The sequence below is a fragment of the Hippocampus zosterae genome, chromosome 13 (assembly GCF_025434085.1).
Source record: "Hippocampus zosterae strain Florida chromosome 13, ASM2543408v3, whole genome shotgun sequence".
Taxonomy (NCBI): domain Eukaryota; kingdom Metazoa; phylum Chordata; class Actinopteri; order Syngnathiformes; family Syngnathidae; genus Hippocampus; species Hippocampus zosterae.
The window spans coordinates 21,925,269-21,944,437 of NC_067463.1; the positions used below are offsets into that span (position 1 = coordinate 21,925,269).

General features: G+C 44.5%; 1 protein-coding gene across 2 annotated transcripts; it reads left to right on the top strand.

Moving 5' to 3' along the window:
• The first annotated feature begins 33 nt into the window (after positions 1-33).
• LOC127613411 (CREB3 regulatory factor-like) lies at positions 34-18,329 on the top strand. Of its 2 annotated transcripts, XM_052084429.1 has the most exons (12): positions 34-202; positions 316-373; positions 5,442-5,507; positions 5,961-6,031; positions 6,110-6,226; positions 6,359-6,682; positions 7,072-7,372; positions 9,411-9,602; positions 9,804-9,993; positions 10,737-10,810; positions 12,828-12,956; positions 13,861-18,329. In XM_052084429.1, the coding sequence occupies exons 4-12, from the start codon at positions 6,023-6,025 to the stop codon at positions 13,962-13,964; spliced, it is 1,440 nt and encodes a 479-aa protein (XP_051940389.1). In that variant the 5' UTR covers positions 34-202; positions 316-373; positions 5,442-5,507; positions 5,961-6,022; the 3' UTR covers positions 13,965-18,329. The 2 variants fall into 2 exon arrangements, with proteins under 2 accessions (XP_051940389.1, XP_051940390.1); XM_052084430.1 differs by lacking the exon at positions 13,861-18,329 and having other exon boundaries at positions 9,812-9,993.
• The last annotated feature ends 840 nt before the right edge of the window (positions 18,330-19,169 follow it).

The window sequence follows — 19,169 nt, forward strand, 5'->3', positions numbered from 1 at the left end:
TTCCCCGCCCCCACCTTTTCTCCCTCGACTGGAGGCCGGGGAGACAGGACGACTAGGAGAAGGAGGGGGGGCAGTCCACCAGCCACACATCCGCTGTCTGTTTCTAGTGGATCCGCCGTACAGCGCAGCTAAGCCCGACGTAAACGAGCCATCCTCCCCCGGGCTGAGAGCAGGAATTCCCGGCCGAGCAGTGTCCACTAAGGTCGGTCTACTCTTCCACTGCCGTCTCGAGATAGATTGTGCATGTCCTTCTCCCAAAACAAGCACCAAGCAAAGGGATGCACACCAAGGCGGACATTTTTGTTTCTTATCTAGGGTCCGGAGTAGCCTTCACTTCACTCCAGCGAAAGGGGACATCTGAGGACACGGAAAGGTAAGCCCACTTCGCCTTGCATCACACCCCCACTCCCGTTTAAACACGCAAACATTCACTTTTAGCGGATTAGTAATCAAACCACTGTATATTTTAAATAGTTTTAAATGCTCTCGTTGGTATATATAAGAAAATCTATGTAGACGAGACACCTAATCATGCAAGGAAAGTTAGATGTTTATTATTTATTTAAAAGTTGCCCGCGAGTACTTGTTGTGCCTTTTGAAACATTATATTGTCTTTACAAAGTGGTGGAAGCTGTTTTAGTCGGGTTGTGTTCAGTTTTTGGGCGGGGGTGGCATTTTGGTGGCTAAATTGTAGCCGGGGTCGTGTTCGTGTTGGTGTTCCGGGCCTTGGCGGCAGGTGGACACAGTTTATGTCCTTATTTTGTATTATACTACACTTGCGTTATTTATGTTTAACACAAACCCAAACGAAAAATGTGCCACTCGTGGAAAGTGGGCGCCTCCAAATGGGTCGTATTAACAATTCATGTTGGACATCCGGTGGCAGTGCCAGCTGCGGGCCCGTGTTTATTGTCTGCCAGCTCCGCCAAGCACGGCGAGTGCTTCCCGGTAAGACGTATGGAATATTATTACAACTAATCGTTGGCTAAGTCCTATAAACCGGAGTTAAAGTGTTGGGAGATGAATTGGGGAGTTGGGGTGTTTGTTCCCCGCCGCCACTCTCGACCCGCGGCTGGCCGGCCGACTGCCACCTTCGCGGGGCCGAGCTGCTCTCGTCCTCCCAAGTCCACCGCTCCTGGTTGTCAGCTCCTCCGGCTTCCAGCTGTGCGGGCACACGGCGCCGTCCTTGCCCATTAGCTGCGTCGCAAGCTTCGCTTGATTTGTGTTTCCCGCGGAGGGGTTTTGTAGGGGAAAGGGAGAGAGGAGGTGGCTGACATGACGACCGAGAGACGACGTTGAACAGGGCCACTTGTTCGAGGAGAACCGATGCTCCCAAGGACACTAAAAGGCGTGTAACTCAGGGCATATTTGTGTCCTTAGAGACACTTAAATTACCATTTAAATTTTTTATGGGAGATAATATATATTCTCTTGCACATTTTGGGGGTGAAATGTGGCAGGTTGTCCTTCAGACAGAGACGCCGGTCCCTCCCACTTTTTCCCCTCGTCTCGCGCGCGTCTCTCGGCCACGCCGCGACCAACGCAGGCCTCTCGAGCCCGATCGGTTCACTGCAGTCGCTGCTTTCACTTTCTTTTAAGAATTTCCCCTCTATCCACACATCAACAAGCTGCCTTTTTCTTAGCACAGAGCTTTTTTAAGAGCCCCCCCTGCTGCTAAATTCTTTGTCTGGTCACATGGCCGACAAGGACTTGCAGTCTAATACACTGATAAGAGTCCATATTTAAACCAGATCGTATTTGTGCATTAATTTATGTTTGGAAGACCAACTTTCCACATTTAATGACTGACTTATGCTGTTGTCTACTATTTTTTATTTTTTTTTATTGTCTACTAAAAACATGTTAGCTTGAAGCATACGGTAGCATGCCAAGACATACAGATACAAGCTAAAAACACGTTTTTAAAAAGGCAACGGAAGCAAAACTGAGTTCCGTTGTATTTTATTTTGCCATCGTACAATGTACTCACGTTTTTCGATCAATCATCACCCAGAAATCCATCAAAGTCCTCATCCTCTGTATCAGAATTACAATACAATACAATACATTTATTTTCGGGGCTTCTTAGAAACCAAAACCGAAGTTGTTTTGCAACAATTCACATAGCCACAATCTATACAGGTGTTGGTACCTTCTTGCGGCGTCCCTTTAGCGTCCACTTACACGCCCAACCTTCACTCATTGGCGGACTTCTCCCCCGCATGTCGGCTGTCACTCAGGTTTTGGAACTCGGCGCATACACAAGACGCTCCGCATCATAAGGCGTCCTGTCCATTTTGGAGAAAATGTAATACTTTTAATGGCGCTTTATAGTCGTGAAAATACGGTAATTCCCAAAATAGTGCGTCTATAATAATAATAATGCATCTATTTTGGTAGCTGGCGGAGAACATCACAAATGGACGGACGAAACAATTTAAGATTCCAGGATGGAGGCATGAATGCCATTGTGACTTTGGGGCTTCTTTTAAATTAAAAAAATGCTTAAATTCCAAAATGTTTCAGCTGGTCGTTTTGGGGAAAAAGTTAATCTGCATTTGGCTATGGTATTGCAGCTTACATGCACCCAACAACACCGCATCTCTACTTAGCTTTTGTTTTTCATGATTGTTCTTTCGTGTCATAGAGTTGTCGCCTAAAAATGCCGCTCTCTTCGACGCACGGGGAGGCTAACAGTACTGCGCTTAGCTCCATCTCCACCAGCGCCGTCAATCTATTTAGCATTTGGCGTTAACGTTATAGCCTCATGGGAGAAGGAGGGGACATAATACGGCTTTGCGTTACCACGGCAACCAGCGACTGAGCTGTTTTGATCCCCAAATGTGAATTTCAGCCCCACCTGGTCAACAATCGAGGATGCGCCACTCGTCACTAGCTAATGTCATCTGTGCATCAAGAACACTTCAGTTCTCACACTCCAGATACACAAAACTATTTATATACAAGCTATTAAAGAGTGAGAGTTGAGAGGTGAGAGTTCCGAAATAGTTTTTTTTTTTTTTTTTTGTACGACTGATGACATCATGATGTAAAAATTCCTTGATAGTAATTTGACAGTGGGAACTGAGTGAACGATTCCCAACACAAGATGTGTCAAAGAAACACGCGGTGCCATGTTTTTTTTTTTTTTTTTGAGAAGTCCGTTGAGTCCAAATTCACAGGCTGCGTCCTCCCGAAGGCCGCATGACATCCCTTCCGGCACGACTCGACCCCCCACGTTGTTTCAAAATTTACATTTAAGCCTGATTAAATTCACTGCGCTTTATGCGGCCCACGGCGGCTACATGAGGAGAAGCCATTGAAGGCGTCAAAGGACCCAGCCTGCGAATCATCTTTTCTAGAATTTGGAAGCTGCGCCGGAAACGACGTTAAATGTGGCCTTCGGAGGACACGGCCCGTGAATTTTGAGACGGCCATGTGTAATTGTTGTGTAAATGCCATGTCGTTGGCTGTAAAGGTGCATGGTTACATAAGCATCAATGGTGTTTGGAAACGCAGTGTATTAGCTTTGCATCGAGACCTTGTTGACAAGCCGTTGTCATTGTGTTTATGAGCTCGGAGACCTTCGGACCCTTTGCTCCATGCTGAATGTCCACACAACACACCGGCGGCTTCTTCCGCATGCCTTTCATTTCAGCCGGCCTGTTACCTTTGAGAAAATAGAATCATGTCACTGTGTGTGACCTACTGAGTAACGAACGCGAACCGAGCACGATGCTACCAGGATGTCGGGGTTAATCCGTCGAAAATGAAATCAACCGTGAATCCACCCATCACCTCTTGGATTTTCTTCCAATTTTCTGCTGTTGTTTAAAATTGGAAAGAAAAGAACCAAACACAAAATGTTAGCGTTTCCAAATTTAAACCTCTTCATTCTGGAGAGAGACTATCAAGTATTCAGCGAGTTAGAGATTTCAGAGATCTCTCTTTTTTAAAACCCATTCAAGAAAGGCTGATTTTGGGATCATTTCAAACAAAAGTCCGAACTGTCCAGCTTGGTCTTTTTTTTTTTTTTTTTTTAGGGGGTCTCTACAAATTCCAAGCACAAAATGGTCCTCCAAAAGCACTTGTTCATATTCTATTGTGTTTGTCCTCACTTGGGTTGTTGTGAGTGTGTGAGAGCCTCTCCTGGCAAACCGCTCGTCGACTGTGTTGCTGGTCAGAGTATCCTATTGCTAAAGACCCAAAATTGCGTTATCCTGATTTGATTTTGTGACCTAGTTATGTGTATATATATCTATATATATATAAAACCATCAGATTGAGCTTTATGAACGCAACAAATGAAATGGGACATAATTCTGGAGGTCTGCCGGCTTACAGAACGGAACGAGCCGAATGTCAAGGGCCTAGCTTTGCCAAACTCGTGCTTTGGACCATTTGTTGCCCTCTTTATTGTGTGCGTTGGTAAGCTGGCTGCCGCCGCCGTTTGCCAAATGTGACTTTTCCACGAGGTGTGCCAACAAGGCCCTATCACCGCTGCCCTGCCCGGGCTCATTTCCTCATTCCTCGGCTCAGTCCGCCGACAGCGAGCGTTGTAGCATTGTTCTCCCAAACCAGGTCAAGCGGGAGCCGCTTTTTTTTTTCTCTCCAAATTGTTGACAGGTCGCAAGCGGTAGAGCAACCGTGAGTGTTTGTGTTTTTTTGTGAACTCGTATTACTCTGTGTTTCATCATCACACCACTTCCCTCCGCCGCCTCCCCCCTGCGGTGGAATCTCACTTTTTGGCACGCTCCTGCAATCTGATTGGTGGAATCCGACCACAAGGAGGGAACGTTAGCGACAGCCCCCCCCCCCCCCTCCACAGTATGCCATCGTGAGACCCAATGTTATTCATAATCTGAAAGCAAATCTTTATGGCCTGTCTGTGAAAATCAAACCAAAGCTGTGGAAAGACGTTTTACATCTATTTGTAACTTTAAAAAAACTGTCAGGAAGAGTTCAATCAGATACATTTAGCGCTGCAGACCCCCACTCGCAAAGGTTTTTCGACCTCTCCAAAGCATACTTGGAAAAACTGTTTTTAATAACTTTAAATGTGCGAGAGAGGTGAAACTATTAAAACAGTCTTGGCATTGGGTCAGTAAAACCGGTGAGTCAATATGGTGGAAAAAATCTCCTAGCCGCATTTGAGTGTCGTTAGCCACGTTATCAAGTTCTGTGACAGACGACGGTGCCGCCTGTTTTACGCGTTATTTTGCTGCATGCGCACGGCAGATCCGTTGTAGCCCAAATAACGCAAAGCATACTTCTGGGAAGATGCTTTTTTTTTTTTTTCGGGTTGTGGGCATAACTTGATGGCTAGCTGCATGTAGTCGCGGTATCCCCCGCCAAGAATCGGCGGTTCGCTTTGGTTGTTGTGACCTTCCGCTGAAGCCGTCTTCAACTTCCTGTTTCTGTCTTCTTGTTTTTCTTGTCAGTGAGCTGCGAGGCTGCGTCATGTGAAGAACGGTCAACCTCTTGACCGTCTCAACTGTGATTCTGAGGTAATACAATCATTAGCCACTCGGTATGATCCGCTACTGTCATCCACCAGTGAAAGCTACAATAACGGGAGTTCTTGTTTTTTTCAAATATGAAGCCGAGAAGCGTGGAATTTGGTAGACATCTCGGTTATGAGATAAGCCAGCAAAAACGTCTGAAGACGCCATTCCTGAAAAGATACAGGAAGGTGTCTGTTTTATTTTTTTTTTAAGGCTCCTTTTGAAAAATCGTCATCCCTTGTGACGAGCCAGTGTCCCTTTGCAAAATGGTTGGACAGGTCAATCATGAAAAAAAAATCCACAAAAAAAATTACAAGGAGCCATGCCTGAAAATTCTCTGGAAGAGCTTCAATTTGGTTTGGCGGCCATTAGAAGTTCATTTTGGCTATGTTGCGCGTCTGTGTTTTTTCACATTTGTACTTGACTGACTGACTGTATAATCGTACATTTCTGCAGTCTAACCGACCAGGCGGGATTTTGTGGCTACGACCTGACCCCGCCCCTCCAAGGCCTCGGGCATGCCTCAGGTAAAGTAGTGTCAGGTCGAGCCCCTTCGCTTGGCCGTCTTTGCTCAATGTGGTTGTCCCCCCCCCTCCCTCCCTCAGCCGGGTATGAATGGCATGGAGCCTGCTTTTGGCGAGGCATATGGAGGTCATCGGACTCTACTCAGCCACTACCCAATGGCCATGTCACCACAAGGGGGCAGGACGGAGTACGACCAGGTGTGCACCTCAATTCCCACACGACAAACCTTCATATGAAACCTCAAACTTCGTTGATAACCTTAATTTCAAACCTGGGATTTTTTTTTTTTTTTTGGTAACGTCTTTTTCTTTTTTTTTTTCCCCGTCCAGAGCATTCTCCTCATGCTGGGTTCACCGGCATCCCCCCGCAAACGGCCTTTTGAGCTGCTCAGTGACCTCGTGGACGACGGGGGCCTGGGTGAGGATCTGCACGCCGAACGCTGGGACGTGTCGGCTCTGGACGAGATGTCTCGGTACACAAAGTTGGGTTTGGGCGTGGCCTCCGAGGACGCCGTGCTCATGGGCCGATGGGGGCGGAGCCGAGAGGAGGACAAGCCGCCCGAGAGGACGACCAAAGACGAGTCGGTTGGTGTGGGACCAGGACAGGACGGAGATGTGAGGAAGGAGAAGACTGTCGAGGTGCTCCAGTCACAGGTGAGACAACAGTCGGACGCTAGGCAACTATTTGTCGAAAACTTCTGGAAGACTCCACTTGAGTTTGACGCTTGTTAGGCTCGAATTATGACCCGTATTATGACTTGACCTGCTTAAAATTTAGCGGGGACTTGACTCGCATGATCTTTGGTACACTAACTTAAAAACTCCATGAGGCCCGTAACTAACAAATATTTTCATACTTGATAAATTTTTACATTTATTTTTCTGTGAATCTTAAAAAAAAAATCCATCCCTTTAGCATTGAACAAATTTGTCAAATGAATTTTTTTTGTATTATTTTATTATTTTTATTTTTTTTCTTTGCATACGGCATTTGTAACAGATAAACATACTTTTAAGATTAGACTTTTAATTTTTGTTACCAGGCCATAGTCCCGCCTCAGGGGACGCCGAAGGAGGACCACCAGGAGGCGCCGGCATCGGGTTTACCCCTGGAGCACTGCAGCGAGGAGCACAACTACTCCCTCAGTCAGGGAGGAGAGCCGGCCATCACTTACGGCGTGCAGGGGGAGGCGCAGCCGCAGCGGGAGGAGGCGCAGCAGGAACAGGCGGACGGGGAGGGCAAGCTGGACGAGGAGGACGAGGATGAGGAAGAAGAAGATGAGGATGAGGAGCTAGAGGAGGAGACTGCAGCCGACCTCTCGAGCTCATCGGAAACGGAGTGCGGTGAGTTTTTTTTTTTTTTTTTAAAGCGTCCCGCGCTATGTCCGTTCCAGACCTCAGACCACGTCGTATATTTTACGCGGCCTAGTGCGCGGGCGCGGGTACACACTGAAGCTGCGGCGGTACTTCCCGGACAACATCAACAATATCCCGCTTTGCTAGAGTCACTTCCCAGAAGGAAACCAACCTCACACTAACATCTCAATGGAGCGGAACACGCGACAAAACATCCTAGGGAGAAAAAAAAAGGAATACGCTACACACTGTAAAAATAAGTTCACAACATCTGTACTGCCCGTGAACGTGCAAGGCTTCAAAACCTTATTTCAACACAGAACGCAGGCTACAAAGCCGGAATCCAAACCCCAACATTTGTCTTGAAATACGCTTTTGAAACATTAACCCAGACTTGAAACCCACGCTTCAAACCTTTATGGATTTCTTGAGGCACAAAATGATATTTGGCAGAACAAAACACTGATGACTGATTAATCGGCTGATCATTTATTTATTTATGTTGTGTGCTTTTTTTTTTTTTTTTGAATGTCATGTCTTTGTCATATGTTGCAATGTGTACCAAAAAAAAAAAGAAAAGAAAAAGGCTTCAGAAGGCTTTTGTTTTTTTCTTTTAAGTGCAGTGACTAACCTAACCTGAAATTTTAGCGGCACGCAAGCAGAAAATTTAGGGGCCCGCACTGTAAATCGACTTGCCAAGTCAATATTCGGGTCCACTCGTTTTCACTGCGAAACTCATTAATGGCCTGAAGTGTGGAGCCCGCGTATGTCAGTACCCCCCCAAAAAATATTCAACAGTATTAAAATGAATGTTTTGAAGAAAATTCGCATATTTACCGGTCACACGTGCGTGGGTTGTGAAAAAATGTACGGGTACTTGTGCTGTCTTGAATGGGAGGGGCCTTGCATGGAGCCTTGAATTTAAAATGGAAAAACATCTGCCGATTTTAAGAGCAAATATCAGCTGATTAAATGGGCCGGCTAATGAAACCCTAATCGCCGTCTTGAACTTTTGACGTCGTCTTTGAAACGTTAAGTTGAACCTTTGCCCTCAACCTCACTCTGAAACCTTCAGCCTACAATAGTCCTCCAGCCCTACCCTGAAACATTAACCCACATTACTAATTTGTGACCTTAATGTCTAATGTCCGATACGAATATCAGACAGGGACGGCTGTGATAATCCAAACAACATTCGGTATCTAGAAACCAAAAAAACAACAAAAAAAATCCCCCTATTGAACCAACCAGGAAATGCAGTCCTAACGCTAATGTAAACGCGCTACACTACACACAAGCATGCACATTTCCATAAATTCCTCATAAACTCTGTCTAACGTGTCATTTCCATCACCACACAGCCTAAAATATATTTAGAGATCTTACGTATGCAGGCGCACTCTAGTCGACCTCTTTTCTTGGTGGATGTGTGTCACGTGCACGTTTGTGCGTGTGTGTGTGTGTGTGTGTTCTTAACTGAACGACAGTAGCTGGAAGGGCAAGGAGAGTTCAGACAATGTCATTCTGTGCAGACTGGGCCAGACGTCGCATTATATAAAAAAAATCGTGTGTGTGTGTGTAGGGAACAAGGGAACAATAAATTGTGTCACGTCATATCTGTACATCTGTACCCGGACCTCACAAATACAGTCTTACAGGAATGTGTGTGCGTGTGTGTTTGTGCGCGCGTGTGTATGAGATGGTTGTAACCAGAGTCCGAGCCCAGGCGTCGTCTTGTGCGTGTAGTTTTTAGTCAGAGCTGATGTCATTTTTAGCCACGCTCTTGTTTTTCCCGCTGCCTCGGAAAAATTCTGTCTGGGGTTTGTTGTTCCGCTTTAGCATTCGCCAATCGCTTCCGTTTCTCAATCTCCCAGCCGAATAGGAAGCCCCCGATCCTCCGATGCCGAGTTTGAAACCCCTCATCGATAGTTTTGAAGGCCTACGCCTGTCGCAAAACTCTGATTTGAAACCCTCACCATGCCTCGGATGCTTTAACCACCTATTTTGCGTGCGCTTTGACTGGCAGAGGCGGAGGCGGAGCTTGCCAGGCCAGCGGGCGCGCGGCCGTCCAAGCGCCGCTGCTTCTGGGAGTACCGGCGCTCCCGCGAGTCTGCCGCCAAGAAGAAAACGTGTGGAGGAGGAGGAGGAGAAGGAGGCGGCGATTGGTCGCTGTCATGGAGCTCCAGCACGCTGCCCAGCACGTTGTATCGACGACAAGGTTCGCTAATGTAGCCTTAGCATCATTTCAGGCATTTCACAAAAATGCAATTTTAGTTGAGGGTTTTTTTTTTCCTATTATAAAAATAAAATGACAATTTGATGCCCTGGGGGGAAAAAAAAACAATGTCTTGCCTTGTCAAAATGTCTTGCCTTGCCGGCAAGACTCGGCAATATTTCTGAAGCGTCTTCCTGCTTTCAGGCAAGAAGGGGCGACGCAAGGCCCGCAAGACGGACGCCAGCGACCTGACTCCCAACCCGCAGAAGCTGCACAACATCGGCGAGCAGCTGCAGAATCTGAACGCCGCCATCGACGGCATGGGGCCCGTCAACGACCTCCCCGCCCTCGCCAGGGCCAGGTCGCGCAAGGAGAAGAACAAGCTGGCGTCCAGGTAGCGCTTGTCGCCCTCGCGCTCAATCCCGCCCACCCTGATTGGGAACCTTAAATCGAAAACCCCGACCTCGGCGTTAAAACGCAAAAAGAAAACAATCCTGAATGCGACCTTTTTGCCAATGTCCCGATGACTCAGATGCACGGGATAAGTGGAGGGAAAGCAGACAGGATGAGGGAAGGTTATGTGGAGTTCAGGCGCGGGGGTGGGGGGGGGGTGTTCAGTTTACATTGCCTTACTTTGCAGGGAGGGCGGGCGGGCAATGTGATCATGACGAGCAGAAAAATGTTGTCCAGAAGGCTTTTTCCGTAGCGCGTGGAAAAGTTTGCCGCTTCCCTTTTCGAGTGTCCGCCAGCGAGCGCTCATTGTGGCTTTTGCTCACGAGCGCCACCGCCATCGACGCGAGGGCGGGGGGGGGAGGAAGCCGATCCCCTCCGGAGAACACGCTGTCCTTCTTCCATCCGGGGAATGGCGCTTGTGCTCTCTTTTCTCTCTCCTCCCTCTTTTCTTCCTCTGCGCTCTTCTCTCATCTCCCTTTTGTTTTTTTTAAAAAAAAATATCTGGCCTGATGTTTATTTGTGACCACCAGCGCCTAAATCATTTTATTCTCTTGCGCGTGTCCAACATTGTTTCTTGGGGTTATTTGCCTTTATTGTCAATCGTGTTTTTTTTTCTCCATCTTTGTGTTTCTCTTCCTTGGCCTAAGCCCTTCTCTTGTTTCTGTTTTTTCCTGTGCGCTGCAGGGCGTGCCGTCTGAAGAAGAAGGCGCAGCATGAGGCCAACAAGATTAAACTGTGGGGGCTCAACCAGGAGTATGGTCAGTTTAAAAAAATATAAATATAAATATAAAAATTCTTTGCACCTCGATGCTGCCGACGCAGCCTCCATTTTTTTTCCTCCTTTTACACACAGACTAAAGTGGGACATTGTCACCTATTTGAAAGCCCAAACTCTCGCTTGAAACCCGAATGAACCTTGACCATGACCACGTCTAACTCTATTTGGGTCCCCTTAGCTTGTCTTAAAACGCTAAACTAGTACGGAAAACCTCATTTGAAGCACTACCTTGAAACGCAACCTTCACTTGAGGCCCGAAAGCCTAGCCGCACAAAAATGACCACAGCGCCCCCTCCTTGTTGCCAGCTCGCCCATATTTGGAGGCAACCTACAGTAACTATCCATCCATCCATCCATTTTCTGAACCGCTTAATCCTCATTAGGGTCACGGGGGGTGCAGGAGCCTATCCCAGCCGTCTTCGGGCAGTAGGCGGGGGACACCCTGGATCAGTTGCCAGCCAATCGCAGGGCACACATAGACGAACAACCATCCACGCTCACACTCACACTCACACCTAGGGACAATTTAGAGCGTCCAATCAGCCTGCCAAGCATGTTTTTGGAATGTGGGAGGAAACCGGAGCACCCGGAGAAAACCCACGCAGGCCCGGGAAGAACATGCAAACTCCACACAGGGAGGCCGGAGCTGGAATCGAACCCGGTACCTCTGCACTGTGAAGCCCACGTGCTAACCACTGGACTACCGGGCCGCCCTCCTACAGTAACTAGTACCAGTAATTTAGTATTTTCGACCGGGATATAAATCATCATAAAAATGGGCACGAAATGACACCGCCAGCTCATCTCCTATCGGAGGCTTTGGTCTGATGTCACGGCGTGGGGCTCCCACGTCTACGTCACAGTAATACCCAAATTTGAATCTGTATCTAAAGTCCCGGCCCGGTCTCGAAATCCAACTTTGAAATTCTCAGCCTAACTTGAAACGCCGACATTGTGTTGGAACTCCCAACTCGGAAGACTCGTTTGATTCCGCCGGGCTCGTTTGACCTGCTAACCCGAAACCGAGAGACCAATCGGAAGCCCTTTTCGTCGCTGAGGGCGTCCCAATACTTTTGGAAGGCCTCACATGAGCATCCTAACGGCTCGTTGTTGCAGCGCGACGTCATCGGCGATGCCACGAATCCGAAAAACGTGATGGCCTCCTCTCGTCCTTGTAAAATTTTTGTGACCCTACCACCGCTTTTGCCCCCCCCAACCCCTCCGCCCCCACCCCGCAAACGGCATTCCGCTCAATCCTGTTTGCTTTGCCAAGGATTTAGTGGCTCAACAAACTTTAAGGGAAACACACACACACACACACTTTCAAGGCTTCTCTTGCCATAGTTAGCCGCTGAGTCATAAACTCACATTTTTGAACGCTTTAATCGGTTTTGATCTGTAATATTATGTAAGATTGTGACTTTTTCCAAGTTCTGCAGAAACACCACTTCATTGTCAGAATTGACCTCTTAAGAAATAGCAATATTCTCTGAGGTGTTATTTTTAAATGTATTATTTTTATTTTTTTGCTTGTTTAAGTTTCAGAGTAAACATTTCACCACCCGCCCCCTTTTTTTTTATTCAAACGATTCCTTTTTTCCATGCTTTTTTAATGACATTTCATTTCAAGAAATAAAACCATTGCCATTATATTTATTTTGGAAACGGTAAAAAAAAAAAAACAATCGTCATTACTTTTTATTTCAAAGTAAAAGTACTTAATTCTCTTAAGATTATTTCCTTCCCTTCAGAAAATATGACTTGTTACATTTTGTTTTCTCTCAACAATAACTTCATTCTCATCATACCTTTTTTATGGTATATCTTTTTAGGTAAAAAAAAAAAAAACTTAATTTTTTGTAAAATTGGCCTTTTTTTTCCCCTTGGGGAAACGATACCATGTCACTGTTGTCATTTTAAGATGATCTTGGACACATTTGGCATTTTCTCTCCATATTCACGTGCTTTGTGTGGTGTTGTGGCTGCCATGACCTTAGAGAACCTGCTGGGGGCGCTGCTGCGCATCAAGGAACTGATCCGGCAGAAGGTGGAAAGCGGCGAGGAAGAGGACACGGACGAGCGAGGAATGACGCGGCGCCTGGAGGACATCCTCGCTCAATCCAGTGGTGAGGAACACACGCCAAGTCACGCTCGGAATTCGGTGCGGGCATGCGCGCGTTTGCTTGATCCGATTTTTATTGGAGGCCTCTCACTTTGTAATCTCCAAAACATGACTGCATTATGTAAGATTCTCCCGGGGGGGGGGGGGGGGAGTTTTTGTGGGATTTCTGACATGGAGAAAAATTTCACCTCCTCACCCCCTCCCCACATCCCCCCCAAAAATCTTAAATTTCAGAATATGAGACTTTTTCCCTCCAAAGTATCGCTTAATTCTAATCGTTTTTTTAACTTGTACTCGTTTTTTTCTTTTCTTTCTTTTTTTTAAACTTTATTCATCCAGGTAAAACAATTTTTTTTTGTAATGCCGCCCTGACAAAGTAAAAATAATAATAATAAGCATGTATTTCCATTTTTGTCATTATTATTTTTTTTTTATGTGAATCCAGTGTGTGCGTTTGGTACATTCCATTCACGTAAAAAATAAAAAAAAATAAAAAAAAGAGAAGAATGGGCATAAACTAGACATGTCCAGCTCCGGGCCTGGGGGGGGGGGGCCACTGTCCTGCCTGTTTTCCAGCTCTCCCGCCTGCAACACACCTGATTCAGATGATCAGCTCATGAAGCAGCATTAGATCGATCTTGATGATTTGAATCGGGTGTGTTGCTCCTGGGGGAGCTGGAAAACGGGCAGGACAAGCGGCCCTTGAGGGCCCACTTTGGACACCCCCCTGGATAAACGTTTTTCAGAGGAGCGCGACGGTCTACGACAAACGGTACAACGTGACGCCCACAAAAACAAAACAGGCAGACAACGACTAGCGGATAAGCGAGCTTAAGATTTGAAAACCTCTTCGTGAGTGGGCCGGGCCGGATGTAAATGTACGGGGTGTGTTGCCGTGGCAACCGCAGGTCCTCTGGTCGCCGGGCGGACCAAAGACTTCGTGCAGAGGATCCTGGCGGCCAGCGGGGGTCCCAGTCAGCGCAAGGAGCCTCCCCAAGAGGCGGTGCTCTAAACCCCGACCCCCTTGGATGTCCCTGTCTGAGTGGATGCTGCTCTTGTAAAATACTGTACCCCCCCTTTTCTCCCCCCCCCCCTTGCCATGTGCTGTACTTGTACCCCATTGTGCCTATAAATAGATATTGCACTGTTCTGTAGATGCCCGTAGTGGTCCGTGGGGGTCGGGGGCGCTGAAAGTAGGGGGTTCTCAAACTTGATGGGTCGAGGGGAGGAATGTTTCCAAGCTCCCCCCTCTCATCATCCTCAAAAGAGTTAAACACGATTTCCGCGTCTACCTAAAAATGCCACAGGAGATAAATGTTCTGTCCTAGTGTCACAATACCAAATTTGAATATTCTTTTATTATTATTTTTGGAGTAGAAAACTAAAAAAAAAAAGTCATAATCTTGTGGTTTAAAAAATGGGAAATCAACATTTTTGTGTCATCATTTGTAATGTGACGATAAAATTGCTTAGGGGAAAAAATGTCCATGTTACAATAAATTATGATTTCTTTTTCAAGCAATGGAAAATGTAATTCTGTTAAATTCAGGTTTGGGATGAGAGAAAAATTGTCCTAATCGTAAAATTCTGATGTTTTAGTTTTAGTTTTTTTTTTTTTAAGAAAAAAAAATGTGAATGTAACGATCTCAAATTCAGATTTTTTGCGGGGGGGCGTACTGTTATTACAAATATAATTTTTTGTTATTGAGAAAAATAGGAATGTTAAAATACAAAAAGTCACACCAAAAACATTTTTTAATTAAAAAAAGGGCATTATATTACCAAAACAATTTCATTTAAGAAGACGATTTTTAATGTCTTAACTCAAATTATTGGGGGCCGGAGTAGAATGTCCAGATAAAAATTCTGATTTGGGGAACAAATTGAATGTTAGGGTAACACATTTAGATAAAGTTAAAATTCTTACAGAAATAATGATATATTTAGCCATGCGATTTGTTAATCTAGAAAAAAAAATAGTTTCACAACCTTTTTTTCTTGAACAATATTCATATTTGCCTTGTTTCTTCAAAAATATCACAAACACTATTTGAGACGTTTTACCATCTTTTATCTCTGACAAAGTAAATTCTACTTTTATTTTGGCAAAGGAAAAAAAAACAATACTTCATCATTTTAATCAAATTGAAAATATATAAGATAAAATTATGACTTTTCTTCTCTCCACATTTTTCATGTCATTTCCCAACTAAATTATTTTCCCGACCCCATTTCGAGAAACTCTATTTTCGAGGATATGAGGGGGTTACCTTTTTTTTTTTTTTTTCAGCAGCTACACACCCCACCACCCCCACCCCTCAGCTTTAAGACGCCCACCCCCCCCCATTCCTGTCCTGCCACTATGTTTCAAAAGCTGCACCTTACTTAATCCAAAGCGACCAAAGAGAAAAAAAAAACACCAAAACCTCACACATGCTGCCAGTGTTTTGCTTTGATTTGCTTTTATTTTGACTGAAGCACCAGCATGCACCCCCACTTTGACCCCCCGCCCCCTCATAAAGGAAAAAAAAATGCATTTCAGCCCCCTATGTGTGGCCCTCCCACCTAATTATGTAGCTTACCTTTGTAACCACAAAGTTAGACACTCTTGGAGAGCAAATAATGATTTTTTTTCTCTTATTTTATATATATATAGATATATATATATTCTATATATATATATATCTATATATAGATATATATAATGCACACACCCACATGCAGAAAATATTTGTGATAGTATTGGGCTTTGATGCATGGACATTTCCAAGAACGTGCACTTTGATTCCTTTCTGTGACTCCTCCGGTCTCCCTGTTACATTGTGTTGCACAACTTGGCTGCTCTACAGCAAGAAGCTGACGGGACAAAAATCACAACCGCTATTTGAACCGTGAACATTTCCGGGGACGCCCGCTTGCTTGCGTGACTTTCTGTGATTCCTTCGGTGCTCTCTGCGGGGGGGCTCGTGATGTCAAAACAGGAACGGCACGATTTAAATACCATTTTCTAATACAATCCCAAATTATCGGAGAAAACTGGAGGAGTCACAGAAAGGCGAAGACGGGGATGTCTTTGAACGAAGGAATTTGTGACATTCGATTCCTTGTTGGAGAGCGATACCAAAACATTCGACGGTCGGACGTGTGCATTCAAAAGTTGCAAATTCACATGCAAAGGTTCTCGAGGATTTTATCCCCCCCCCCCCCCCCCCCCTCCCCGAAATGTCCTTTCAAAGCCCAATATTCCCAACTTCTTGTGGGTTATGCATATTGTTGAGTTATGTTTTGGCCATGTCTGCCTTTCTTCTGTGAAGCTGTAGACCGAACGTGTCCAAGGTCTCTAAATGTTGTCGGACATAAAAAAAAAAAAAAAAAATTAAGAACCCTTTTGCACTGTGGTTTGAAAACAACTACGCACCTTGCTAGAGGACGGAGCGTCCTCCTTAAGAAAAAAAAACAAAAAAAAAAAAACTTGGCACCTTTTTTTTCAACTCGGCAGTATGAAAAGATGCCGAGTGGGAAGCGCTGACTGGTTTCTGGCAGAGGAGCATCACTTAGTTAGTTAGCTTGCGCCGCCACTAAGTGCCTAGCGTAGCCTCGTAGCGTAGCAATTTTTGTGCGTGTGTGAAAATACGTTTACAATGTGTTTAAGAAGTGTGTTTTAATGAGTTTTAAAAAAACGATTAGAATACAGTCGTGCCTTGAGATACAATTGTCTTCGCGTTTCGAAATCCGAGCCACTACTCTTCGCTTTATCGACTACTCTTAAAATAATCAAACGCATTTAAAACATAACAAAGAGAGCGAGCAAGAGCAATGGATAGGACAAAAAAATGTATTTAGAGTGTACTGAACGGTCTGTTTACAGTAAACAACCCTTGTTTTTGTTTTTCAAACTAACGAATGTATTATCTCAAAATATGAAAACCATAATTATGCCCAAAATGAACCTTGGAGGCATCGCTTTCTGTAAGGCTGATCTTGCCCTGTTCATTTTTCCTCTCTCAAAATGTACACCATTGAAAACATTTGTCTGCCATCTATACCCAGATGGTGGAATTACAGCCAACATAAGCAAAGCTGTTTTCCCCAACATTTTATAATGTGGCAACTGTTATTACTCTGTTTTTACACCATACAATAACGTAGAGAGCATTTTTTTCAGGGGTCCGGAACACATTAATTGCATTTTAATTGATTTCAATGACGAAAGCTGATTTGAGATAAGATGGTGGACGTGGAACAAATTCAGCTTGTACAGTATGTCAAGGCACCACTGTTATTATTATTATTTTTTTAATATGGTTTCTCGATATCCTGAATTTTGCAGAAGGTTATCCCCCTGCAACAAACGGCTGCTGATTGACTCGCCAGAGAATCGACCTGTGAATGTTTTGCGTCCGTTTACGTGACATTGGAATCCCGAGTGACCAATTCGATTTTAACGTAACATCCGTTTGAGAACCGGAGAATATTCATTTTTAAAACTAGCTCAAAAACAAATGAAATTGTTTACGATTAAGCTTTGAAATTCTGTAGGTAAGAAATAAAAACAGACACCAGACGCGGGAAGAGTTTTCTGTTTTGTCGTGCAATATTTTTTTCTTTGTTCCATTGGTAAAATTTGAATAAAAAGCCGTTAAGAAAAACATAATTTATGTCGCGCAAATTTTTGTATGCTGTCGCAAAAAGAAAATGAAGAGAATTGAATGATATATATATTTTTTTGTCTTCCTTTCAAAAATGGGACACTATTTCAGGCCAAATATCTCGGGCAACCGCAGAATTTTCAAACTTTGAATTTCAAACATTTTCTTCAATGTCACCGAGTGGCAAAAAAACCCCCCCAACAACTTGGTTGTTAATTACCAAAAATGTCGACGTTAACTGTAAATATTTCCATGTGTCAGCCAGTCAGATGATGAGCACCAAGAGAGTCAACCTAAGCAGTTTGACGACTTTCATGTCATCCCATCGGATTTAATATAAAATGTTATTTATATTACGATTTTGTTTGAAACACAGTCTCTCTCTTTGACCACAAACCAGTCAGCTTGAAAAGACGTCATTGGCCAATAATTGCAAACATTCCACCACAGTCATGTCAAATAATGTACAGTAAAACCCCTTTCCTCCCTCGGTAATCGCACTACTACAGTACTCTTACAGTAGTATTTGGACCTTTTAACACATGTAACTCCTTTTGTCACTCTGTCAACCTTTAAGATGGAAAAACATACAGAAGTGCCGTAAAAATAGACGCCTATTTTTGGTTTGTTCTGTTTTGTGTGTGTGCGTGTTTCTTGTAAACCTGTATAATGTATATTTTAATATTTATATGCAGCTGTTGTATTAAAAGTATATTTTTAAAATAAAATCAATCTTGGGTTTTTGTGTGTGTGTGTGTGCGTGTTTTGAATAAAATCTCAAAATGGAAAATGAAATGAGGGTAGAAGGTAAATGATGATGAAACAGCATTTTAATTAAGAAAAAATGTCCAAATAAGATGAGCAGATCATAATGTGAAAATTGTTTGCCTATGAATCTTAATATTGCGCTTTCACAAGGTACATTTGTAACAAAGTGTTTTACAAAACATTTCAGTTATGACTTATTTTTCAAAGTTTTAATTCAAAAGAGAAAAAAATGTAAACGGATTACCGGTACCTAAATTATTTGTATATATTCACGTTTTTTAATTTGCCATATTTTAAATGTGCTTTTGTGGAAAAAAATTAATTCAAACTAATAACAATGTAAATGAAATATGAGCATGACATTCTGACGATATTGTATTTTACTCATTACATTTTCATTTCAGTGGCTCTTTGGCTCAGTGGTAGAGTGAGGGAGCGCCCCACCAGAGGTTGAGTGTTCGATCCCTGGTTGTTGCAACAATGTCTATTCTTCGAGCGGCCCGGTAGTCCAGTGGTTAGCACGTCGGCTTCACAGTGCAGAGGTACCGGGTTCGATTCCAGCTCCGGCCTCCCTGTGTGGAGTTTGCATGTTCTCCCCGGGCCTGCGTGGGTTTTCTCCGGGTGCTCCGGTTTCCTCCCACATTCCAAAAATATGCATGGCTGATTGGACGCTCTAAATTGTCCCTAGGTGTGAGTGTGAGCGTGGATGGTTGTTCGTTTCTGTGTGCTCTGCGATTGGCTGGCAACCGATTCAGGGTGTCCCCCGCCTACTGCCCGGAGACGGCTGGGATAGGCTCCAG

Bases quoted from the DNA above. Each gene is read 5' to 3' on its own strand.
- LOC127613411 (XM_052084429.1), top strand. The intron at 6,227-6,358 runs GTGTGCACCTCA...TTCCCCGTCCAG, and splicing joins GCAGGACGGAGTACGACCAG to AGCATTCTCCTCATGCTGGG. The intron at 12,957-13,860 runs GTGAGGAACACA...TGGCAACCGCAG, and splicing joins CATCCTCGCTCAATCCAGTG to GTCCTCTGGTCGCCGGGCGG.